General features: G+C 40.6%; 1 protein-coding gene across 1 annotated transcript in view; it reads left to right on the forward strand.

Annotated features, from left to right (window-relative positions):
• The first annotated feature begins 12,371 nt into the window (after positions 1-12,371).
• The window catches only part of LOC128425019 (potassium voltage-gated channel subfamily D member 3-like), a 77,113-nt gene continuing 71,995 nt past the window's right edge, over positions 12,372-17,489 (forward strand). Inside the window, exon 1 of the mRNA XM_053411503.1 lies at positions 12,372-13,474. Coding sequence (XP_053267478.1) covers positions 12,372-13,474 — 1,103 coding nt within the window. The remainder of the gene's footprint in view (positions 13,475-17,489) is intronic.

Genomic DNA, 17,489 nt, shown 5'->3' on the forward strand with positions numbered 1-17,489 from the left:
AAAGCACGGACCCCTACGTGGACTCCGTGTGCAGCCCAAAATCTGTGACCACGCTGACTCTGTGACTCGACGGCGCATGCTCCAGGTTCCAGGAAGATGCAAACCTCGTTTTAGTACAAATAAAACCATGTACGCGTGACCAAAACGTATGCAACTCTCTGCAGACACCGAAATTATGGTCAACCCAATAGCTCTTAGCTTTTAGCCCTAAACCCAATTGAAAACTTTAAGTGGCAACGTGACTGTGAAAGTATATCAAGTCTCTAAAAAAACCTTTCTCTGAATAAATAATGAAAACATAAAGAAAACACATCTCTATTGAATCAGGCAGCCTGTTTATGCAGACAACCGTTCAGACGCCTAAAAGCACCAGATAGAAAAAGTATGAATGGTAATTTAATCACATAAAAGCTCCCACACTCTCCAAAAAGTCTAATTCCTTGTGTCTGCTCCGCTGTATGCAGTGTGAATTTTAATGATGGGTATTAAGGACAATGGTTTTATTCCATTTGAGACTACTCTGTTCGTGACTGATGGAAAACTATCTTCACCAGATTTAATAAAGTGACTCGAAGAAGCGCGCACGGATACGCATGCCTGATATGAACACCGTTGTAAAATTGAGTTAGATCATCTTCATAAGACATATCTAAGTCCATAAGAACTCAAGAATGGCTCTTTATCATTTTTCCTCCCACTGTCCAGTGCACATTCAAGTATTTAATCTGCAGAGATGAAGAATTTAAGGAGACAGATGATATGATTTTGTCATTATTTTGTGTTTGTGTGTGTTATTAAGCCTTTTTAAAATGAGGGGTGGGTTCCAGCATGAAGTGAATCTAAAGCTGCTGCTGTCTGTGTTTGTGGTGTTGTAGAATTACGGCTTATTGGGAATTCATTCCATCTGTGAGACTCATAATTTAGCAGCTGTCTGCACAGGAACGCAAACTGATCTTTCACATTCAACACCATCAATACATATTCTACAATAACCCTAGATTATGCCCACTGTTGATGAAGGAGCCCAGATTTTATATTTGCAGCTCTTTACAATGATTTGCACATGCTCATAACACAGGAACAGAGGCAGAGATGGTGGCCACATTTCCTGTAACTCGACTGATTGGTGGAGGTGTACAACCAGGAGGTGTTTTTTAGTTAGAGTTACAAGAGGAAAGGTGTTTAAAATGAGGAGAAATTGATGTTTTGAACTTAAATGCTATATTTCTGAACACTGACCAGTAGACTTCACAAAATCCACTTTGTAACAGAGCTGAGCTTTTTAGAACCAAAATGTGAAGTTGTTTTTTTCAATATGTACCCCGGAGTATGTCCAAACATTTGTATCAGTACTTTCTCTGGAATCTACATTTCAAACACAGGAGGGTCTCTGCTCAGACCGATTCACAACAACAACAAAATCTCTATAGCGTGCGGGTAAGGGGTGGCACCGTCTAAGTACTAATGTAATGTAAAATAGTTCCAACCAACATCTTTGTCAGTAAATATTTTTATTGAGATTTCATTTTCAAGTTCTGCATGACACATAGTTAACAGATCAATTTCTATTACTCCAAAAGTCGGTTCTTTATGGTTGTTCCATCACTTTTTTATACTTAGAACATTCTCTATGTTTATCCTCTCGGTGAACTCCATTCAGAAGTCCTGCGTGCTGTCCCGCTCACCAATTTTGGCAGTCACTAATCAATAGTGAAAGGACGGATTGCTTTTGGAGCAGGTGGAAGTATCCCACAGAACAAAGCGTGGCAGGGTGTTATTCAGCTGGCGCGGTTCTTAAAGCCAGACACTTTTATGTTGAAGCGGCAGCACTCTCGATTCAGAGAGGCGAACGGTGTGGGCTTTCAAAGCTCGTCTCTACCCCCCTGTGCGTCAGAGATCTGTTGAGGGGATTTGAGGATATTATCCTGTAAGAAAAACCAAAATCTGAGCAAATTCTCCAGAAATCAACCAATGATGTGAACTAATTTTCGTTTTCCAGTAACTGTTTACAGGAAGATGGTGTTTGTATTCATGACAAGATGATTTGAACTCAGCGAAGAAGTAACACAATCAAGATGATTTGTAGCTTGAGTCAGGTAAACACTATTGACTCTGCAATTGAGCAAAGTAGTTCTCTGTGATTTGAAGTCGAAAACCAGTGGCTGCTCATATAGTGCAGTGTTTACCTCCAGCGTTGTCCTTATCATTAACCTGGCAGATTGATTTAAAGGCCCAATCAGGCCAGTTGAAACAGAGTGTTTGTGTATGTGTCTCTCCTGCTTTGGGAATTCTTTGACCAGTGTCTTTGCCCAGTCTATGAAACATTTCCAGGATGGGAAATCTTCTTAGAATAACCACCATATTCTGTTATTTTTATCAGTGAAAAAGAACATTGGAAACCTTGAGACGTCAGACAAATTGTAGAGTGCAGCTTTTTGCAAAAGCGTCCGAAGGAGACTCGAATAATTGGAGGATTTTTTTTTTTTTGAAAGCTTTAAAAATGAATTCAAGCAGAAGGTGGAAGACGAGGCTTTAAAAAGTCAGTCCTGAGGAGAAAAAACAAATAAGTATTTAAGGTATATGGTATTTTTCCTATATCACACACATACCAGGGAGGAATCGGGCGCAGCCAGAAACGCCTGAAGTCCGCTACTCAAAAAGTTTCAAGTACTCAGTCACACTTCACTCTAATCTAATTGAGTTGGAAATTAAAGCCCCAGAATTTGGTTAGTGACAGAGCTTTTATAAATGAGGTATAATAATAGCCAAAGAAAATTGGATGTAATGATTTCATCAAGTCAGATTTAGGATTACCGATTCATGTGGACAGTAGAATACCTCCAGACACAGAAATATAATGTGTGTCGAGTTTTTGTGAGAAATGCCAGTTGCACAAAACAATTATTGTGTGTGTGTGTTTGGGCCACATGTGCACACACTTTCAATGCCAAACAATTTACCACATTTAAAGAATAAATATGTCAGTACTTCTACGCTATTGATGCAAGTCTTTTAAATAATTATCTTTTAAAGATTACATGTGTGCTTGTCTCTGCCACTAGGTGTCACACTAGAGCACCAGCATCTTGTACCGAAACAAATACTCTGTAGGATACATCTATAACGTTCCTTCTTTTTCTCAGCGAGGGGTTGTGAAGCCCAGTGGAAGTGACGTGTAATCACACAATAGCCCCCCAAAAAATACCATAAACCCACGTGAGCCGTGATTGCTGTGACAAGCTCCATGGCAATGAGTGCAATAGACAAAGTGCTGGTATCACTTGCCGGACTTATTCAAAATATCGTTAACAGCAGGTTAGCTAACATTAATATGCATGAGTTGCACAAGAGAAGAAAATCCAGTAGTTGAGGTTGAGCCCTTTAGCAGCTCGTGGGGCTCCCCCTCGGGAAAGCCAGACCAGTTCAGACTCTGATCGTTCAGAAACCGTTTGTAGACGAAGAGCCTGAGTTCTTTAGGGGAGGAAAATCTGAAAATGGATCTGACCTGAACGTCTCTTGCTGAACTGTGCTGTCTTGCTTTGCCCGATGTGCCGGCGGTCACTGTGTTTGACTCTTTATAAATATGGAGAGGGCAGTTTCACAGAGAGGGACTCACATTTACTAACAAACACACGTGGCCAGACTGGTTAATATAACAAAGATGTGAGAGGCTTAAACACAGAGTGAGTGTGACTTTATTCCCTGCACAAGACTAGAGCTCAACTGATGTCTGGATTTTGGCGGGGGCGATGCCAAGGCTGATATTTGGACATTTTCCAATACCGATATATTGACCAATAGGTATATTATGACAAAGAAATGTAATTGAGCTTGATATTTTACAGTTAGACCAATAACTTTATTATAAAGAAATATAAAAGAGTACACAACTAAAACCAAATATTTAAAACTTCAAGGAGAAAATACAATTTTTTCTCATAAAATGTAAAAATTAATCCACATCTTATCTTATTCTGCAAAATAAAGGTTTCCATATAGGCAATCAAAAAAGCATATCGGCTTATTTTTACCAGCCAACCAATGAAGCGATCAGGCAACACACGCGATGCCAATAAGTCACTTCAGCTTTGCGTAGAAAATAGTCGTTCGCTGCTGTATTAACCTTTATTTCATCTTGTGAATATATCACCTTTTAAAGACAGCCCGTGGATTGAAGAGCTCCATTGATAACAGTAATGTAGAATTTCACACTACATGCTGAACAGACGATTATCTTTCAAACCCTTGCTGCCTTCATCAAAGTCTCATTCAAGTTGTTTGTTTGTCTTTTGAAAATCATCAGGTTCAGAGGATCTGTGCGGCTTTGAAGCAAAGAGTTAACCTTTTCCATGAAAATACCATCTAAATGTCATCACAACATCACACCTTACATCTCTCAGAGAGTGACAACCGCTGACCCGCGGCTGATTGGCCAATGTTCACACACTGGTACTGTCCCTGTTTATTATTACATTTTTTTATTCATGTTCTGTCATTATTTTAGTGTCCCTAAGCTTATTCCCCAGTAGCCTGTCTTCCCTAAATGAGACCCACATCCTCTTCAAGTCTTATTTCCATCTGTCAAATTATGGTGTGTGTGTTTGTGTATGGGGGGGGGGTGAAGAATGTTCACAAGGGCATACAACCTTAAATAATAAATGGACTAAAGAGAAATACAACCTCTGCTTCTAGTCAGTTTCAGTTTATCTCAATGGAAGCCATTGAGCCTGACGATTTTGTCAGCCTGGACTTCTATAATTGAAAATATTCATTACTTTATGTAATTTATTACATTGTCATATATCAGCCTTGAAGTCCTCGGACCATTCACTCTGCTCGTTAGAGTTTTAATTAGCACACTGAACTATGATAACGTTGCTTTTTTCTTGAAGGGCAATGAAATAAAGTGTGAGGAGAAAGTTGTACATTCTTTTGTGTTGCACAGAACAAAGTATCAGCAGATTTCACAACACATCAGGGCCACTTCACTGTGCTGGAATATTCTGTGTGTCCATCTCGACAGAAAAAATCATACCTTGAATTTTGCAGAGCTACTTTTCAAAATACACTGAGATATAGTTATAGCTATATATTGAAATATCTCCTTATACTAAAGCACAAATACAGTTCTCTTCCTTGCGCAATCATCCTTTACTCTGGTATATTTCTGTTCAAAACAATATTTCTGTCGTGAAAAGTGTATATTGTGTACATAGTCTGTATTTGTGTTTGATTTATATTTATTCTATTGCTTTTTTTTATTTCTCTTGTCAACCTCGTTCTATAACACGTGTATTTTCCTTGTGTCTGATCAGTAAAGTCTTATCTTATCTTATCCTATTTCATCTTTGTGGACACTTGGAAGTAAAAAATAAACCAGTAGATTGGTTAAAAAAAAGAAGAGAAACACAGTACATTAGAGTGTAGTATCATCTTCATTTCCATGTGTAATTAAGTTTAATACCTCATCGCTTTAGCGCACCTGCCTTTTCTGGATCCACATGCTGGCGACGAATGACATTCCAAGCTTCTTATCCATCACCTCCAGTGAGACTTATGGCCGGGTGTGTGTGAACACTCCCCATTAGATCCAAATGAATTTTGTGTGCGCTGTCGGGGTTGTTATGAATTTCACGTTAGATTGTGTTCGGTGTTGATTTGCTGCTCAGAAGCTTTGAGAGGTGCCCAGAGTCAGAGCCATTTCTGTGTGAGTGGAGGACTTTTACGATCAGCCTGCAGACGCAGCTCAACCTTGCATCTGTCTCGGTTTTTGAGCAATCACTCCGTCCGCTGATCCACATGTGTGTCTCCCCGTGCTTTATATTTCTTTGTATGATAAAGTCCAGGCTTTAAGGGAGTTCATAATCAGTGCTGCTGCTTTTCATCTAACTCATTTATCCACACCACGCACTGAGTCTTCGGGTCTGTTCTTGCTTTTCCCTTTTTTGCACATTTGTTATTGTTCATTCTCTCAATGATTCAGACTCCACCGTCTGTCTACTAGTTCGCTCTTTTGTTGTTGTTGTTTTTTTTTTTTTTTTTTCAAGATTCTCAGGCTCATGATCCTCCAGACATTCATACTCTGTAATTGTTCAGATGACACCTGTGGCCCATGTCCCACCTCATCACCTTTACTCTATTTTTCTCGAATAGACATCTCTGTCTCCCCAACAAGCTTGTATCCGTCTTTCTTTACACATATCTATAAAACTAGAATGGGGTGCATTACATTGTCCTCTTTAACATTGAAGTGACATCCGCCTGGATTTCACCTTGAGTTTCTACCTGAATTTCAGTCTGAGTCTAACTCATGAATTGGTGATAAATAATGGTTTCTTTACAGCACTCCTTCTCGTGATAAATAAGCAATAGAGATGGGCTTAACAGGAACATACTAAAGATACCAAAGCTTTTGAAATCATTATGGGTCATACAGCTCGGTATGTTCTCTATAAATTATACAGCTCAACATGATGCTGAGTCCGTTATGAAGCAGTAGACCTACAATGACTTTGAACGTCATCCTGGCATGGACTGAGGTTTTCAAGCAGAATATGAGAGAAGCTAGTTTAGCAGCAAATGTGTGAAACCAGCTTCACAATTATCCCTGTTAGATACCACAGTGTTGTCATTGATTTAAGTTAATGATCCTGAGAAACAAACAAAGCCTGCGCATAGATGTATGCAGTCACTTTATTATTATTATTATTAACAGTCAGGTATTAGCAAGAATGTAGCTTGTGATGCAGTGAAGAGAGACTTACCAAACATTTAAATAGAGCGTTGAAACTTGAATTAAAAAAATGAATTTAATTTCTTTACGTATTTCATTATTTGGCCTTTAGAGGCAGTAGAACAAGCTGTAAAGACAATTTGAGTCCGACCGATGATGATAGTAAAACTTTATAATGTTGAATATAAAATATGTTAATTAATCTTAGCATATTGTCATGATCCCTTTTGAAAAAGAAATGCAATTTACACTTGATATTTTTCAGTGTTACCAATACATAACTTTAAATGAGGAGAAAACAAATACAACCAAATATATAGAATGTAAAAATAATTTGGAAAATAAAAGTATTTTTTTGTGAACCGTAAACATCTTTTCTGCAATTTTCATGCTACAAAATAAAGGTTTTCATGTTGATGGAGAAAAGCAGATATTAACGCAGGTACCGGTATGTCTGTGGAAGGCTAACATCAGCCAATTTTGAGGGTTGGGAAAGTTTTCCGTTGTTTAATCATTACAAGTGTCACTTTTAAAGTCAATTCAGCCATTGTTGGATTCTTAGATCCTTCTTTCTCTCCGAATATTGTGCAGCACTGGAGTGTAAACCTCAATCATTCTGCTGAAGAATAATGTTTCTTACTACCCGTCATGAAATGTCAGCTGTTCATGAAATATACCGCAGCGCTACAACAAACGTATTATAGCGAGAATGTGACAGACAGTTTGTTGCGAGCACAGTTATCATGAATTCAAAGTGCTTTCTTATAAATTAATATTTTTTTCCAATAAACCATCTTTATACGCATTTAGGAATCTAGTTATTATATATTCCCTATTTGTTCATTGGGCCATGAAACCCATGAAGCAAGGATCAGAGAAATAACCTTGAATGACAGTTTCTGAAATAATGATGATCAAACCACTTATTGTCGCAATCTAATCTAATTTAAATTCCTCTACCAAAATAATAAACCGCTCAGATAAAGGCTGGCAGATGAAGGCTGAATCGAGTTTTGCACTTTCATGGAGTTAGTTTGTGGTTTGGGGGAAATAATTCATTCTGGCTTTCATTCAGTCAGAGAGCAGCGGCCCCGGGTGCAGGACAGCCAGGGGGAAAACATTTCAAAATCTCAGCTGTTGCCGAAGGTCTGATAAATTGGATGATTTACTGATTCAGGAATGAGAGGAATTACTGTGTGTGATTGGGGTGCTGCTGCGGCTGGCTTCTTTTTTTCATTTTGCTGTTCTGTACAGACTTTTTGATCAGGGTTTAAAGACTGTGTAGAGTTGACCTAAGGGTACATTACTTTGTTTTGACTACGTTTCGAGGACAAGCGAGAGGAGACAAGGCTGAAGCTGTGAAAGCAGGAGCGCTGCTAGCAGTCTCGCCAATGTCGCGATGTCATGATTGAAAAATGATGATATTTTGACCTTCATACATTCAGAGTCACAGTCTATTGGGTTTGAGAAGAAAAGCGGTTGACATAATTGTTTGTCTCTAAAACTCCTTGTATGTTATAGTGTTCCTGTCTGGGAAGCAGTGTGTTCATGTTTCTTCAAATCTCGTCTGTGACGATACACTTGTTTTTTGAATATCAGAAAGTCTCTGTCACCGTGTCGTGCAAGGCATTGTGAAGAATTGCATGTAAGTGTTTTTTTAATGCCACCCCAGAGGTTTGTACATGTCACTGAGAGGAGTATGAATGGAATAAATGATCCACAGCACAGAGAGGACTATATTGGCATCTGGAAGATTGAGGTGATATGTTAGAAATGAGGGGGGGGGGGGACTGTATTGAAGACAATGACGAAAACATAAAAAATTCATAATCTTTTTAAGATTCATGTGCTGATATCTCTTTCAAAGGTGTGTATATATATATATATATGCAGTGATGTAACGATACGGGTCTGTGTCGCTTCGTCTTTTAAGCAGCGGCGTCAGAGTGACTGTGCTTCAAGAAGAAGTGGTTACAATATGAAGAAAAGACACTGTTTTAAAGAGGGGAAAGAAAGAGAAGAGAACTAAAATATTTTCACTCTCAGACCATGATAAGACCTTGGATACAACAAAAGCGGACCCTTTAGTCAGAGAAACGCTGCAACTTCAAAAATGTTGAAAGTCTCGATTCATGAATATTTTACATGATGTGCCAGAACTTCATCTGAGCATTTGAATGTACTGGAGTCCATCAATAGCCTATCTGTCTTAACACCCAGGACCACACAGCGTCTCTCTCCATTTCCCCCTCTCATCCTCTCCCTCTCTCCTCCAGCGGCCACACGCACAAGGCTGTCCATTCAAAGACCAGCCTCAGCAGTCCCCCGAGGTGCCAATGTACAGACCGCCCTGCCTGGGATTGAAGTGGGAACAAGTGAGGGAGAGCCAGTGGGGCTCAGAGCTTCTTCCTCTCTGATGACGAGTTCCTCTGACACCCACTCTCTGAGTTAAACGATGAAGGCTTTTTGGAGGAAAAGCGATAGCGGGTGGAGTTTTTTTAAATACTTGACACTTTGTGGCCACTTATCCATACAAAGAGCAGCACTTACTCATTGCTGCTGGGTAATTCAAACTCTGGAAAACACGTGTACTGTTTATGTGATTCCCAATAGGCCATGAAAATAGACAAAAACACAACTGAAGCCCAGTTTTTTATTCATTGCTTACTATGAGATCCCTACTGAGTGGTGTGATTTATAAAAGTAAAGCATTTCTCAACATAACATAGCAATATTACTCACCAAGCACAAAAACACTGTTATTTTGTTCTGTTATAAGACCAAAATTCTGGGATGCATTACCTACCAGCCTCGGCACCTTCACTACGCGCCAACTGGTTTGTGTAAAAGTCTGTTGAAAGTTTAGAGGGAATAGGTCTTAATAAAGAATAATAAATGACATGAAGTATTTTATTTTGTCAGGACTTCACAGTGTCAAACAATTGTTTTAAGACCTTTTTAAGATTTCATTTTAGTGCTTGTATTAAGAGGTCGACCGATTTATGGCTCGATAAAAATTTGCCGTGATGAACCTTTCACAAACATCAGTATCACTGTTTATGCCCATACTAAAACTCTTATTTTGCAAAATAAGCAATGCAGAAAGGCTCTACATTCACGTTTACACTTAGCTTGAAAAAAATATTCTCTTGATATGAGTTTTGGTTATTTGGTTGGTTATTTATTATCCGGGTCATGGTTTATCATTATCTGAAATGTTTTACTTCCTAATATCGGCGCAGTCATTGGAATCAGCCCCTAAAAAACTTCATCGGTCAAGTTCCACTTGTATGTTCGACTTGTCTGAATCCATTGTTTAGTAAATTTACACTTAACCAACATGCGTGGAACAGAGTAATGGGTCAGTGTTGCATTATGATTTTTTCTGTGCAGTTTTTCTTCCCATTTTTTAACCTTAGGTCTAAGTTGCACATTTCAACATTTGCATTTACATCCAATTCCAAAGCTCAGTGCCAGTGTGAGACGTAGTGTGCTATATAGGCAGAGAGGTGGAAAATGAGAGTGTGGAGGTCAGCATGATGGGTAACGACTCCAACCGTCATGCAGAAAACCAGGTTTTGTGTCCAACCAAGATCTTTAAATACATTAACTTGAACATATTTTGCAGTTTGGCAGAATTATCTGACATTGACATTCTTGTCTTGATGTAGGGATGGTTCCGCCTGCCCTGGAGGTGTTGAGGAAGTCCATCTGCTGATAGCTCGCGTAATGAGTTTAGCCACCTTGGAGAAAATGAATCCCTGATGAGTCAAAAACACGTAATGAAAGTGTTTTATGTCTCTGGGGGAAACAGCAATGCTGTAAGGACCATCCTTGCATGGACAGTGTTTCTGGGAAACTCTCTAAACAGGATTAGTCCGATTAAGTGTTAATTCTACTTTTTTTTTAAAGTTATTTGAATGTATTCAAGTGAATGATCATCTTTCACCACACAATTGACAGAGAGATTCTCAGGAATGGAGAGTCAATGGCACCCAGTTCCAGTCACGTTAAAATCCCTTATCAGAAATTAGAGTAATGTATTTTGTGAATATTTAAATGTACATATACGTTTTACTCAAGTAGAAATTAAGACATCATGTTCCAATAAAGCCTGACAAGCCAGTTTTCTACACTGCAGTACCCGTCTGATATTCCCCCAATACCATAGTATTTCTGCTTAGGTAAGCAATGCAGCAGTACAGTATTGGACGTAGCTGGAGTGACAGAGTGACACACATGATGGTAAAGTGCGGCAGAGGGAAGGAGGGCTGATGACACTGGCACAATCAGGGAGACGCGCATTGTAGTTGGTGCCGCGGAGAGGGACGCGCGCCGCTCCTCTGCTGCACATCACACTTTCCAAACACTGAGGAGGACGTTTTAAAAGAAAAGAAGAAAAAGCAACGATGTAGAATTAGTTGGAGGATGTGAACGAATCCTGCGGATACAGAGCGTGTCCTCTGAGAGTCGCGGACAACGAGAAGGGTTCAATTCTGCTCCATCAGCCGCGTCCGGTGCGCTCCGCACGGCGCAGGAGGAGAGGTGCCTCTCGCTGCTTCCTCCCGCTGGATGGATCCCAGCTCCTGATCTCTCACTTCTCATTGAGGACTTCCACTTCATTAACTCCTCTGGTTTCTGGGGGTTTTGTTTCCCTCCTCCACTTCCATTGGTGAGCGTTTCACTGATATTCGTATTGTCTTGTCCTCAGAGGGGAAAAGACGAGATGCCATTGAGATTTGGCACATGTCTCGTGAACAAGCGCATCTATTGCAGAACTTAGGTCTTTGCGCGCAATGGAAAAGGTGTAAATTTGTCACGTTTTGACTGTTTTATAGGACATGTATAAACACAGGCTGCTTATTACTGAGGACAAATACATTGGCCAGGTGAGGCAGGTTATTGAAACCAACCCAGGTCATGACTATGTGTATTTTCAAAGAGTTGTGTAATCATTATTGAGATAAATGTGGAGCAGGTCACCTCCTTAATATGATTCAACAGGTCCGTTTCAGTCAGCGCTTCTCTGTTCTCATGCTGATCAGGCTGCTTTGGGCTTGTGTATTGACTGGAGCTGCTCACAATGTTCAAGTTAAGCTATTGAGCTGCATTGTATTCTGTGTACATCTAATTATAGTTGCAAATCAAAATACAGGCTTAGAAACCAGAAGTCGTTTGGTTCACGAATGCAACTCAAGTAAACTGTTTTAGGCTGTAGATGTCAGTCGGAATCCTGAAGTGTACCTTACATATAAACTTCCCGTTGAGGTATATGTAGAGACCTGAGCGTGAAAGTGTTTGAAGTCAGAGCTGTTACCATGTATCAGCGATTTCCACAAAACTGGATGACATTTTCATGACGGTTGTGCAGGATTTGGAAAGAGAGCAGGGGAGTGTGGGGGGGGGGGGGGGGGGGGGGGGGGGGGTCACTTTGACTGTGAAAGTCAAAGTGTCACAAGTTTCATGCCGCTCACTTGTCATTTGCAAATTGATTATTTTGTTGCTCATCCAGCGTGCTCCTGGTTTCAGCTGTTTCCTCTTTTCTCTCTCGTTGACATTTATCTCTCAGATGCCAGCTCATTTTATGGAGAGTCGAGACTGAAGGTGAGGACGACTACTCTGAAGACTCTTCTTCACAATGGCAACTGGAGTAGCAGCATGGCTCCCTTTTGCCAGGGCAGCAGCCATTGGCTGGATGCCTGTTGCCAACTGCCCCATGCCTGTTGCCCCCATGGACAACAGAAAGAGACAGGACGAGCTGATCATCCTCAATGTCAGCGGCCGCCGTTTTCAGACCTGGAGAACCACCCTGGACCGCTACCCAGACACCCTGCTGGGCAGCTCCGAGAAAGACTTCTTTTACAACGAAGAAATCAAGGAGTACTTCTTTGACCGGGACCCTGACGCCTTCAGAAGCATCCTCAACTTCTACCGGACAGGGAAGCTCCACTACCCCCGTCAGGAGTGCATCTCAGCCTATGATGAGGAGCTCATCTTCTTCGGCATCATCCCCGAGATCATCGGCGACTGCTGCTACGAAGAGTACAAGGACAGGAAGAGGGAGAATATAGAGCGGCTGCAGGATGATCAAGAGGAGAACAAGGACCAGAAGCTGCCACACATGAACTTCAGGGAGACCATGTGGCGAGCCTTTGAGAACCCACACACCTCCACCATGGCCCTGGTCTTCTACTACGTCACTGGGTTTTTCATCGCCATCTCAGTCCTCACTAATGTGGTGGAAACGGTGCCCTGTGGTTCCACTCCCAACCAGAAAGACATGCCATGTGGTGAACGCTACACCGTGGCGTTCTTTTGCATGGACACCGCCTGCGTTATGATATTCACAGTGGAGTACCTGATGCGCTTGTTCGCCGCACCTAGCCGCTACCACTTCATGCGCTCTGTGATGAGCATCATCGACGTGGTGGCCATCTTGCCCTACTACATCGGCCTGGTGATGACCGACAACGAGGACGTGAGCGGCGCCTTCGTGACGCTGCGCGTGTTTCGGGTGTTTCGTATCTTCAAGTTCTCCCGTCACTCGCAGGGCCTGCGGATCCTGGGCTATACACTGAAGAGCTGTGCTTCAGAGCTGGGCTTCCTCCTCTTCTCCCTCACCATGGCCATCATCATCTTCGCCACGGTCATGTTCTACGCTGAGAAGGGCTCCAGCTCCACCAAGTTCACCAGCATCCCAGCTTCTTTCTGGTACACCATTGTCACCATGACAACCCTGGGGTGAGTAACAAATATATGTGCTCACACAGATGGTCAGAATCCTTTATCTCTACTTGTAGTTATATATGTTGTAGAACTAAAACGATTGGCCGTTATGTTAATAGATAAACTTTCCTAGTGTATTTTCCTATAGACTACTTTTTGAAAACCACTTTGAATTTTGAACGAGCATTGAGTCAGCCTGCCCATATAACTCAGTACTACAGCTTACTTGAGGCTGCCAGCGTGAGTAACGGTGGGCAGTGTAGCATTTATCTACCAACACAAACACTCGTGGCGTTTTGTTTACCTCACTTAGAGCTCGCCAAATACAGGGAGATTGATTTAATGGATACTATACACTGAAGTATTGTTTAGATGCCTGGATGCTTCACAGGCTAGTGTGCGCTTTATCTTCAGTTTAGTTTTGAAAAGTGTTTTACATTTTATTTACTCCTGACAGAGAAAAAGACTAAGCGAGAGATGTGTCTTATTAGTCGACTAAATACTTGCCAGGGAATTGTTTGTATTTTATTGTTACACAACGGTAGTAAACCTATGTGTCTGAAATCTTACATAACCACCCAACACTAGGGGGGGCTATAACCCCAACAGACTGCAGCACTCTATTTCCCGATAATCAATGATGTAAATGTACATTTACATACATATATATACTGTATATGTATAGTATTGTAACTTTGACTGGGATATAACCACTTGAGTCTTAAATACATTTAATCAGACAATAATTTTTCTTATCGATTAAATTGTGCACAGTCATTTAATTTTTTCTCACTGCCTTGCCTAGGCGAGTCTACCGGCCAAAATCTAAATGATTGTTTAATCGACAAGCAAATTGGTCATTTGGATATTTCTTGAATAGCACAGTGTATTAACGGATTGTGGACTCCTCATTACCTTGAGATGAAGAAGTTCGGTTTGATCTTAACTTTGCGTCTGTATCTCCGACAGATTTCGTCTCTCCGAACAGAAACACCATATTTGTGGTTCTAAGCCTTCGGTGTAAAAAAGCCTCGCGAGGAATTAATATGTAATGCATTATAAAGTCAGATCTCTCTGCACTGTGCCTGGAGGCGAATGTCCCATGAGAGATCAACTGTCACCTTTATTATTATTCCACTCTGCTCTTAATCTTTCACACGAGCTCTCTGAGATACAGCACTATGAACGGCAGGGTGAACTTGAAAGTGTCCCCCCAAGTTTGGCTGAGTAAAGCACTGTGTGAAGTGGAAGAATAGTTAGGAGTTCCTAAAAGTCACTTTTTCATCAGGGTCTCTATGCTGGTGCTGCTGTATGAATAAATGCAAAACCTCCTTTTGAGATAAAACAGCATTGCACAATAATACATTAAATCTAATGAGTATTTATTATGCATTTTGTAAGACTAATTTCTATATTATGACCAAACAGGAAAAACATTGAAGGAAAGGTTCACAGGGTCTTTAATTAATACTGAAATGTGCATATGTTCATTGAAAGGGTTTTTGGTCGATATGATTCTCCTCTTGTCAGTGCCTGCTAGGAAAAAATTCTCATCTCACATTTTCCAATAATGGTATTCCTACATGCAAATAGGGGTAAGGTTGGAGACATTACAATGACTGGAGATGTCAATATTAGTGTGATTGGTCATTTGTCTCTATGTTGGCCCTGAGATACACCGGCGGCCTGTCAAGGATGTTCCCCGCCCCTCATCCAATATCAACTAGAACTGGCTCCAGGTCCCCCCTGTTACACTTAGTGGAAAAGCTAGATGGATGGACTATTGTTATTCTATTCTAATACCCTATATTGTTATTTAAGACACAGTGGAACAATCGATCCATTTGAGAACATGAAACAGGTGAATATTGTATATTTGAATTCATCAATGACCAAACTAGTTGATTTCTGGATGGATTTTTTGTGCAAATGTTCCTTGTTGTTTTCCAACCATCAAGGAAATGTTGTCTGTGGAAACACATGGAATGAATTTTGGATTTAAAAGACTCAGACCTCAGACTGCTGAAGCCTCACATTCTCTTCTGCTGAACATACGAATACACTTTTGCACTGGAAGGAAATTTTGTTCCTCATCACTCACCTTGAAATTGCTTTAGGTAGGGATCTGTTCACAGCCATCATGGAAAGAAAGGACAATTACAGCAACCATTAACCCAGTTTTATTGGTTGCTGTTTTAAAGGTGCAGTGTGTAGGTTTCAGGGGAGCGATCAGCAATAATGGAATATAGGCTTGTATTCATAATAATGTTTTGAATAGTGTATATCTACATCATAATAGGACCTGCTTCATGGAGATAGACCAGGAAAATGTAAACCTTGAACAGCAGACAGGAGACTTTCTCTCCTTTAAGGCGGAATTACAGTTGTTACATCAGCGGCACAAAATCGTATTTATTCTTTTGGTTGAGGTCAGTGTGTCAGAGTTTTGTCTTTTCACCAAAAGGAAAAGTGAAATCAAATTAAATCTCGGCACTAGAATATCTGTGAGTCTTTCAACTGCAGCTTGCACTGAAAAGGCTGCTGGGCCTTACCTGTGCTGCAGTGTGTGTGTGTTCGTGAGTGGGTGGGCATCATTATTGTATCACACACACAAAAGGATAGAAATGCCAAGGTGAAAGCCTCATGTAAAGTCTGAGCCCTGAGCAATGAGTTTGTGGGGAGCCATTATGTCTGACAGACAATAGTCAGCAGCACTGAGAGTCTCTCTGCAGCTTCAACAATAGTGATCCACATCACTAACCAAGGACAGTCATTAGCAATTTAGGAGAAGTATCAATTGATGCATTTTCAAGGCTGAGTGTTCATATTCAGGATGTTTTCTCTCTGAAGCCAAAATCCAAAACCAATTCTTCAGGACTAAGGTACATTCTGTAAATGCAGACTTCATGTGCGCCACTAGGACAATCTAATCTTCTAACTCTTCCAAATATGATCTGATCACAGTTTTTTGTCGTCTATCTCACATTGCAGAAATCAAGCAGAGCTAATGAAACCGGAATATATCAGTAGAGCGAATAACTCCAGCAAGGTCTTAATGGTCCTGTTAAATTTAATAAAGCTGCACCAACCTACAAACAATCATAGATATCAATCCCCTAAATATGTCAGAATTGATCAAGATCCATGTATTATTCCCTGGGGAATCTATGAAAAAACAAACAAACAAACAAACAAAAACCGCCCTATCTGTCGTTGTTATAAAGATCGAGGCCAACATTGGAAAGGCTCTCTCCTGTCTCAAACTGCATCCCTCCACCAAGTTTCAAGAAAATTGGCTCAATTGTTTTTTGTTAGCATGCTGACAAACAAACAAACAAACAAACACACAGATAAATAAAGCAATGAAATGAGATCACCTTTGTCAGAGATATTAAAAAAGTCACCACACACATGTACAGTAGTCTATGTTTTGAATTACTCCAACTCCCACTAACAAGACTGAAGCAAGTGGTTCAAAATGAAAATGTTCAAAAAGTGATGCTAGTACAGCTTGTTCCTTCCACCCCTCTCCAGAAACCTTAATCTCTGTATGAACCTAACAGCAAGTGAACGCCACCAGGCATTCAGGAAGCGTTGTTGTGTTCTCCTCCCCGTCTGTCCATTTGAAGACCTGCTGAAGGGAAACATGTTTAGTTGGTGAGGTCACTGATAACTCACATCAGAACGACAGAGGGAAGAGGCGAAGAGGAAAATAAATTAATAAAACACTCGCTCTGCCCTCTTAAGCTCTAATTCAGCTTTTCTAGTCAATTTTCTAAAAGTGGTGTCTCTTCATCAACATCACCAATCTCCAACGTGTGTGTGTATGTGTGTATGTGTGTGTGTGTGTGTGTGTGTGTGTGTGTGTGTGTGTGTGTGTGTGTGTGTGTGGCACGCGCGCGTGTGTGTGACGACTATTCCAATTCAACTGACGTAAACCAAATTGCACTCTCTTCTTACAAATTGGTTTTTATTTCCATTTCACAAAAAACTGCTAGCTTTCATCATCCAATGGTAAACACGATACATT

Source organism: Pleuronectes platessa, chromosome 2 (genome assembly GCF_947347685.1).
Source record: "Pleuronectes platessa chromosome 2, fPlePla1.1, whole genome shotgun sequence".
NCBI classification, from domain to species: Eukaryota; Metazoa; Chordata; class Actinopteri; order Pleuronectiformes; family Pleuronectidae; genus Pleuronectes; species Pleuronectes platessa.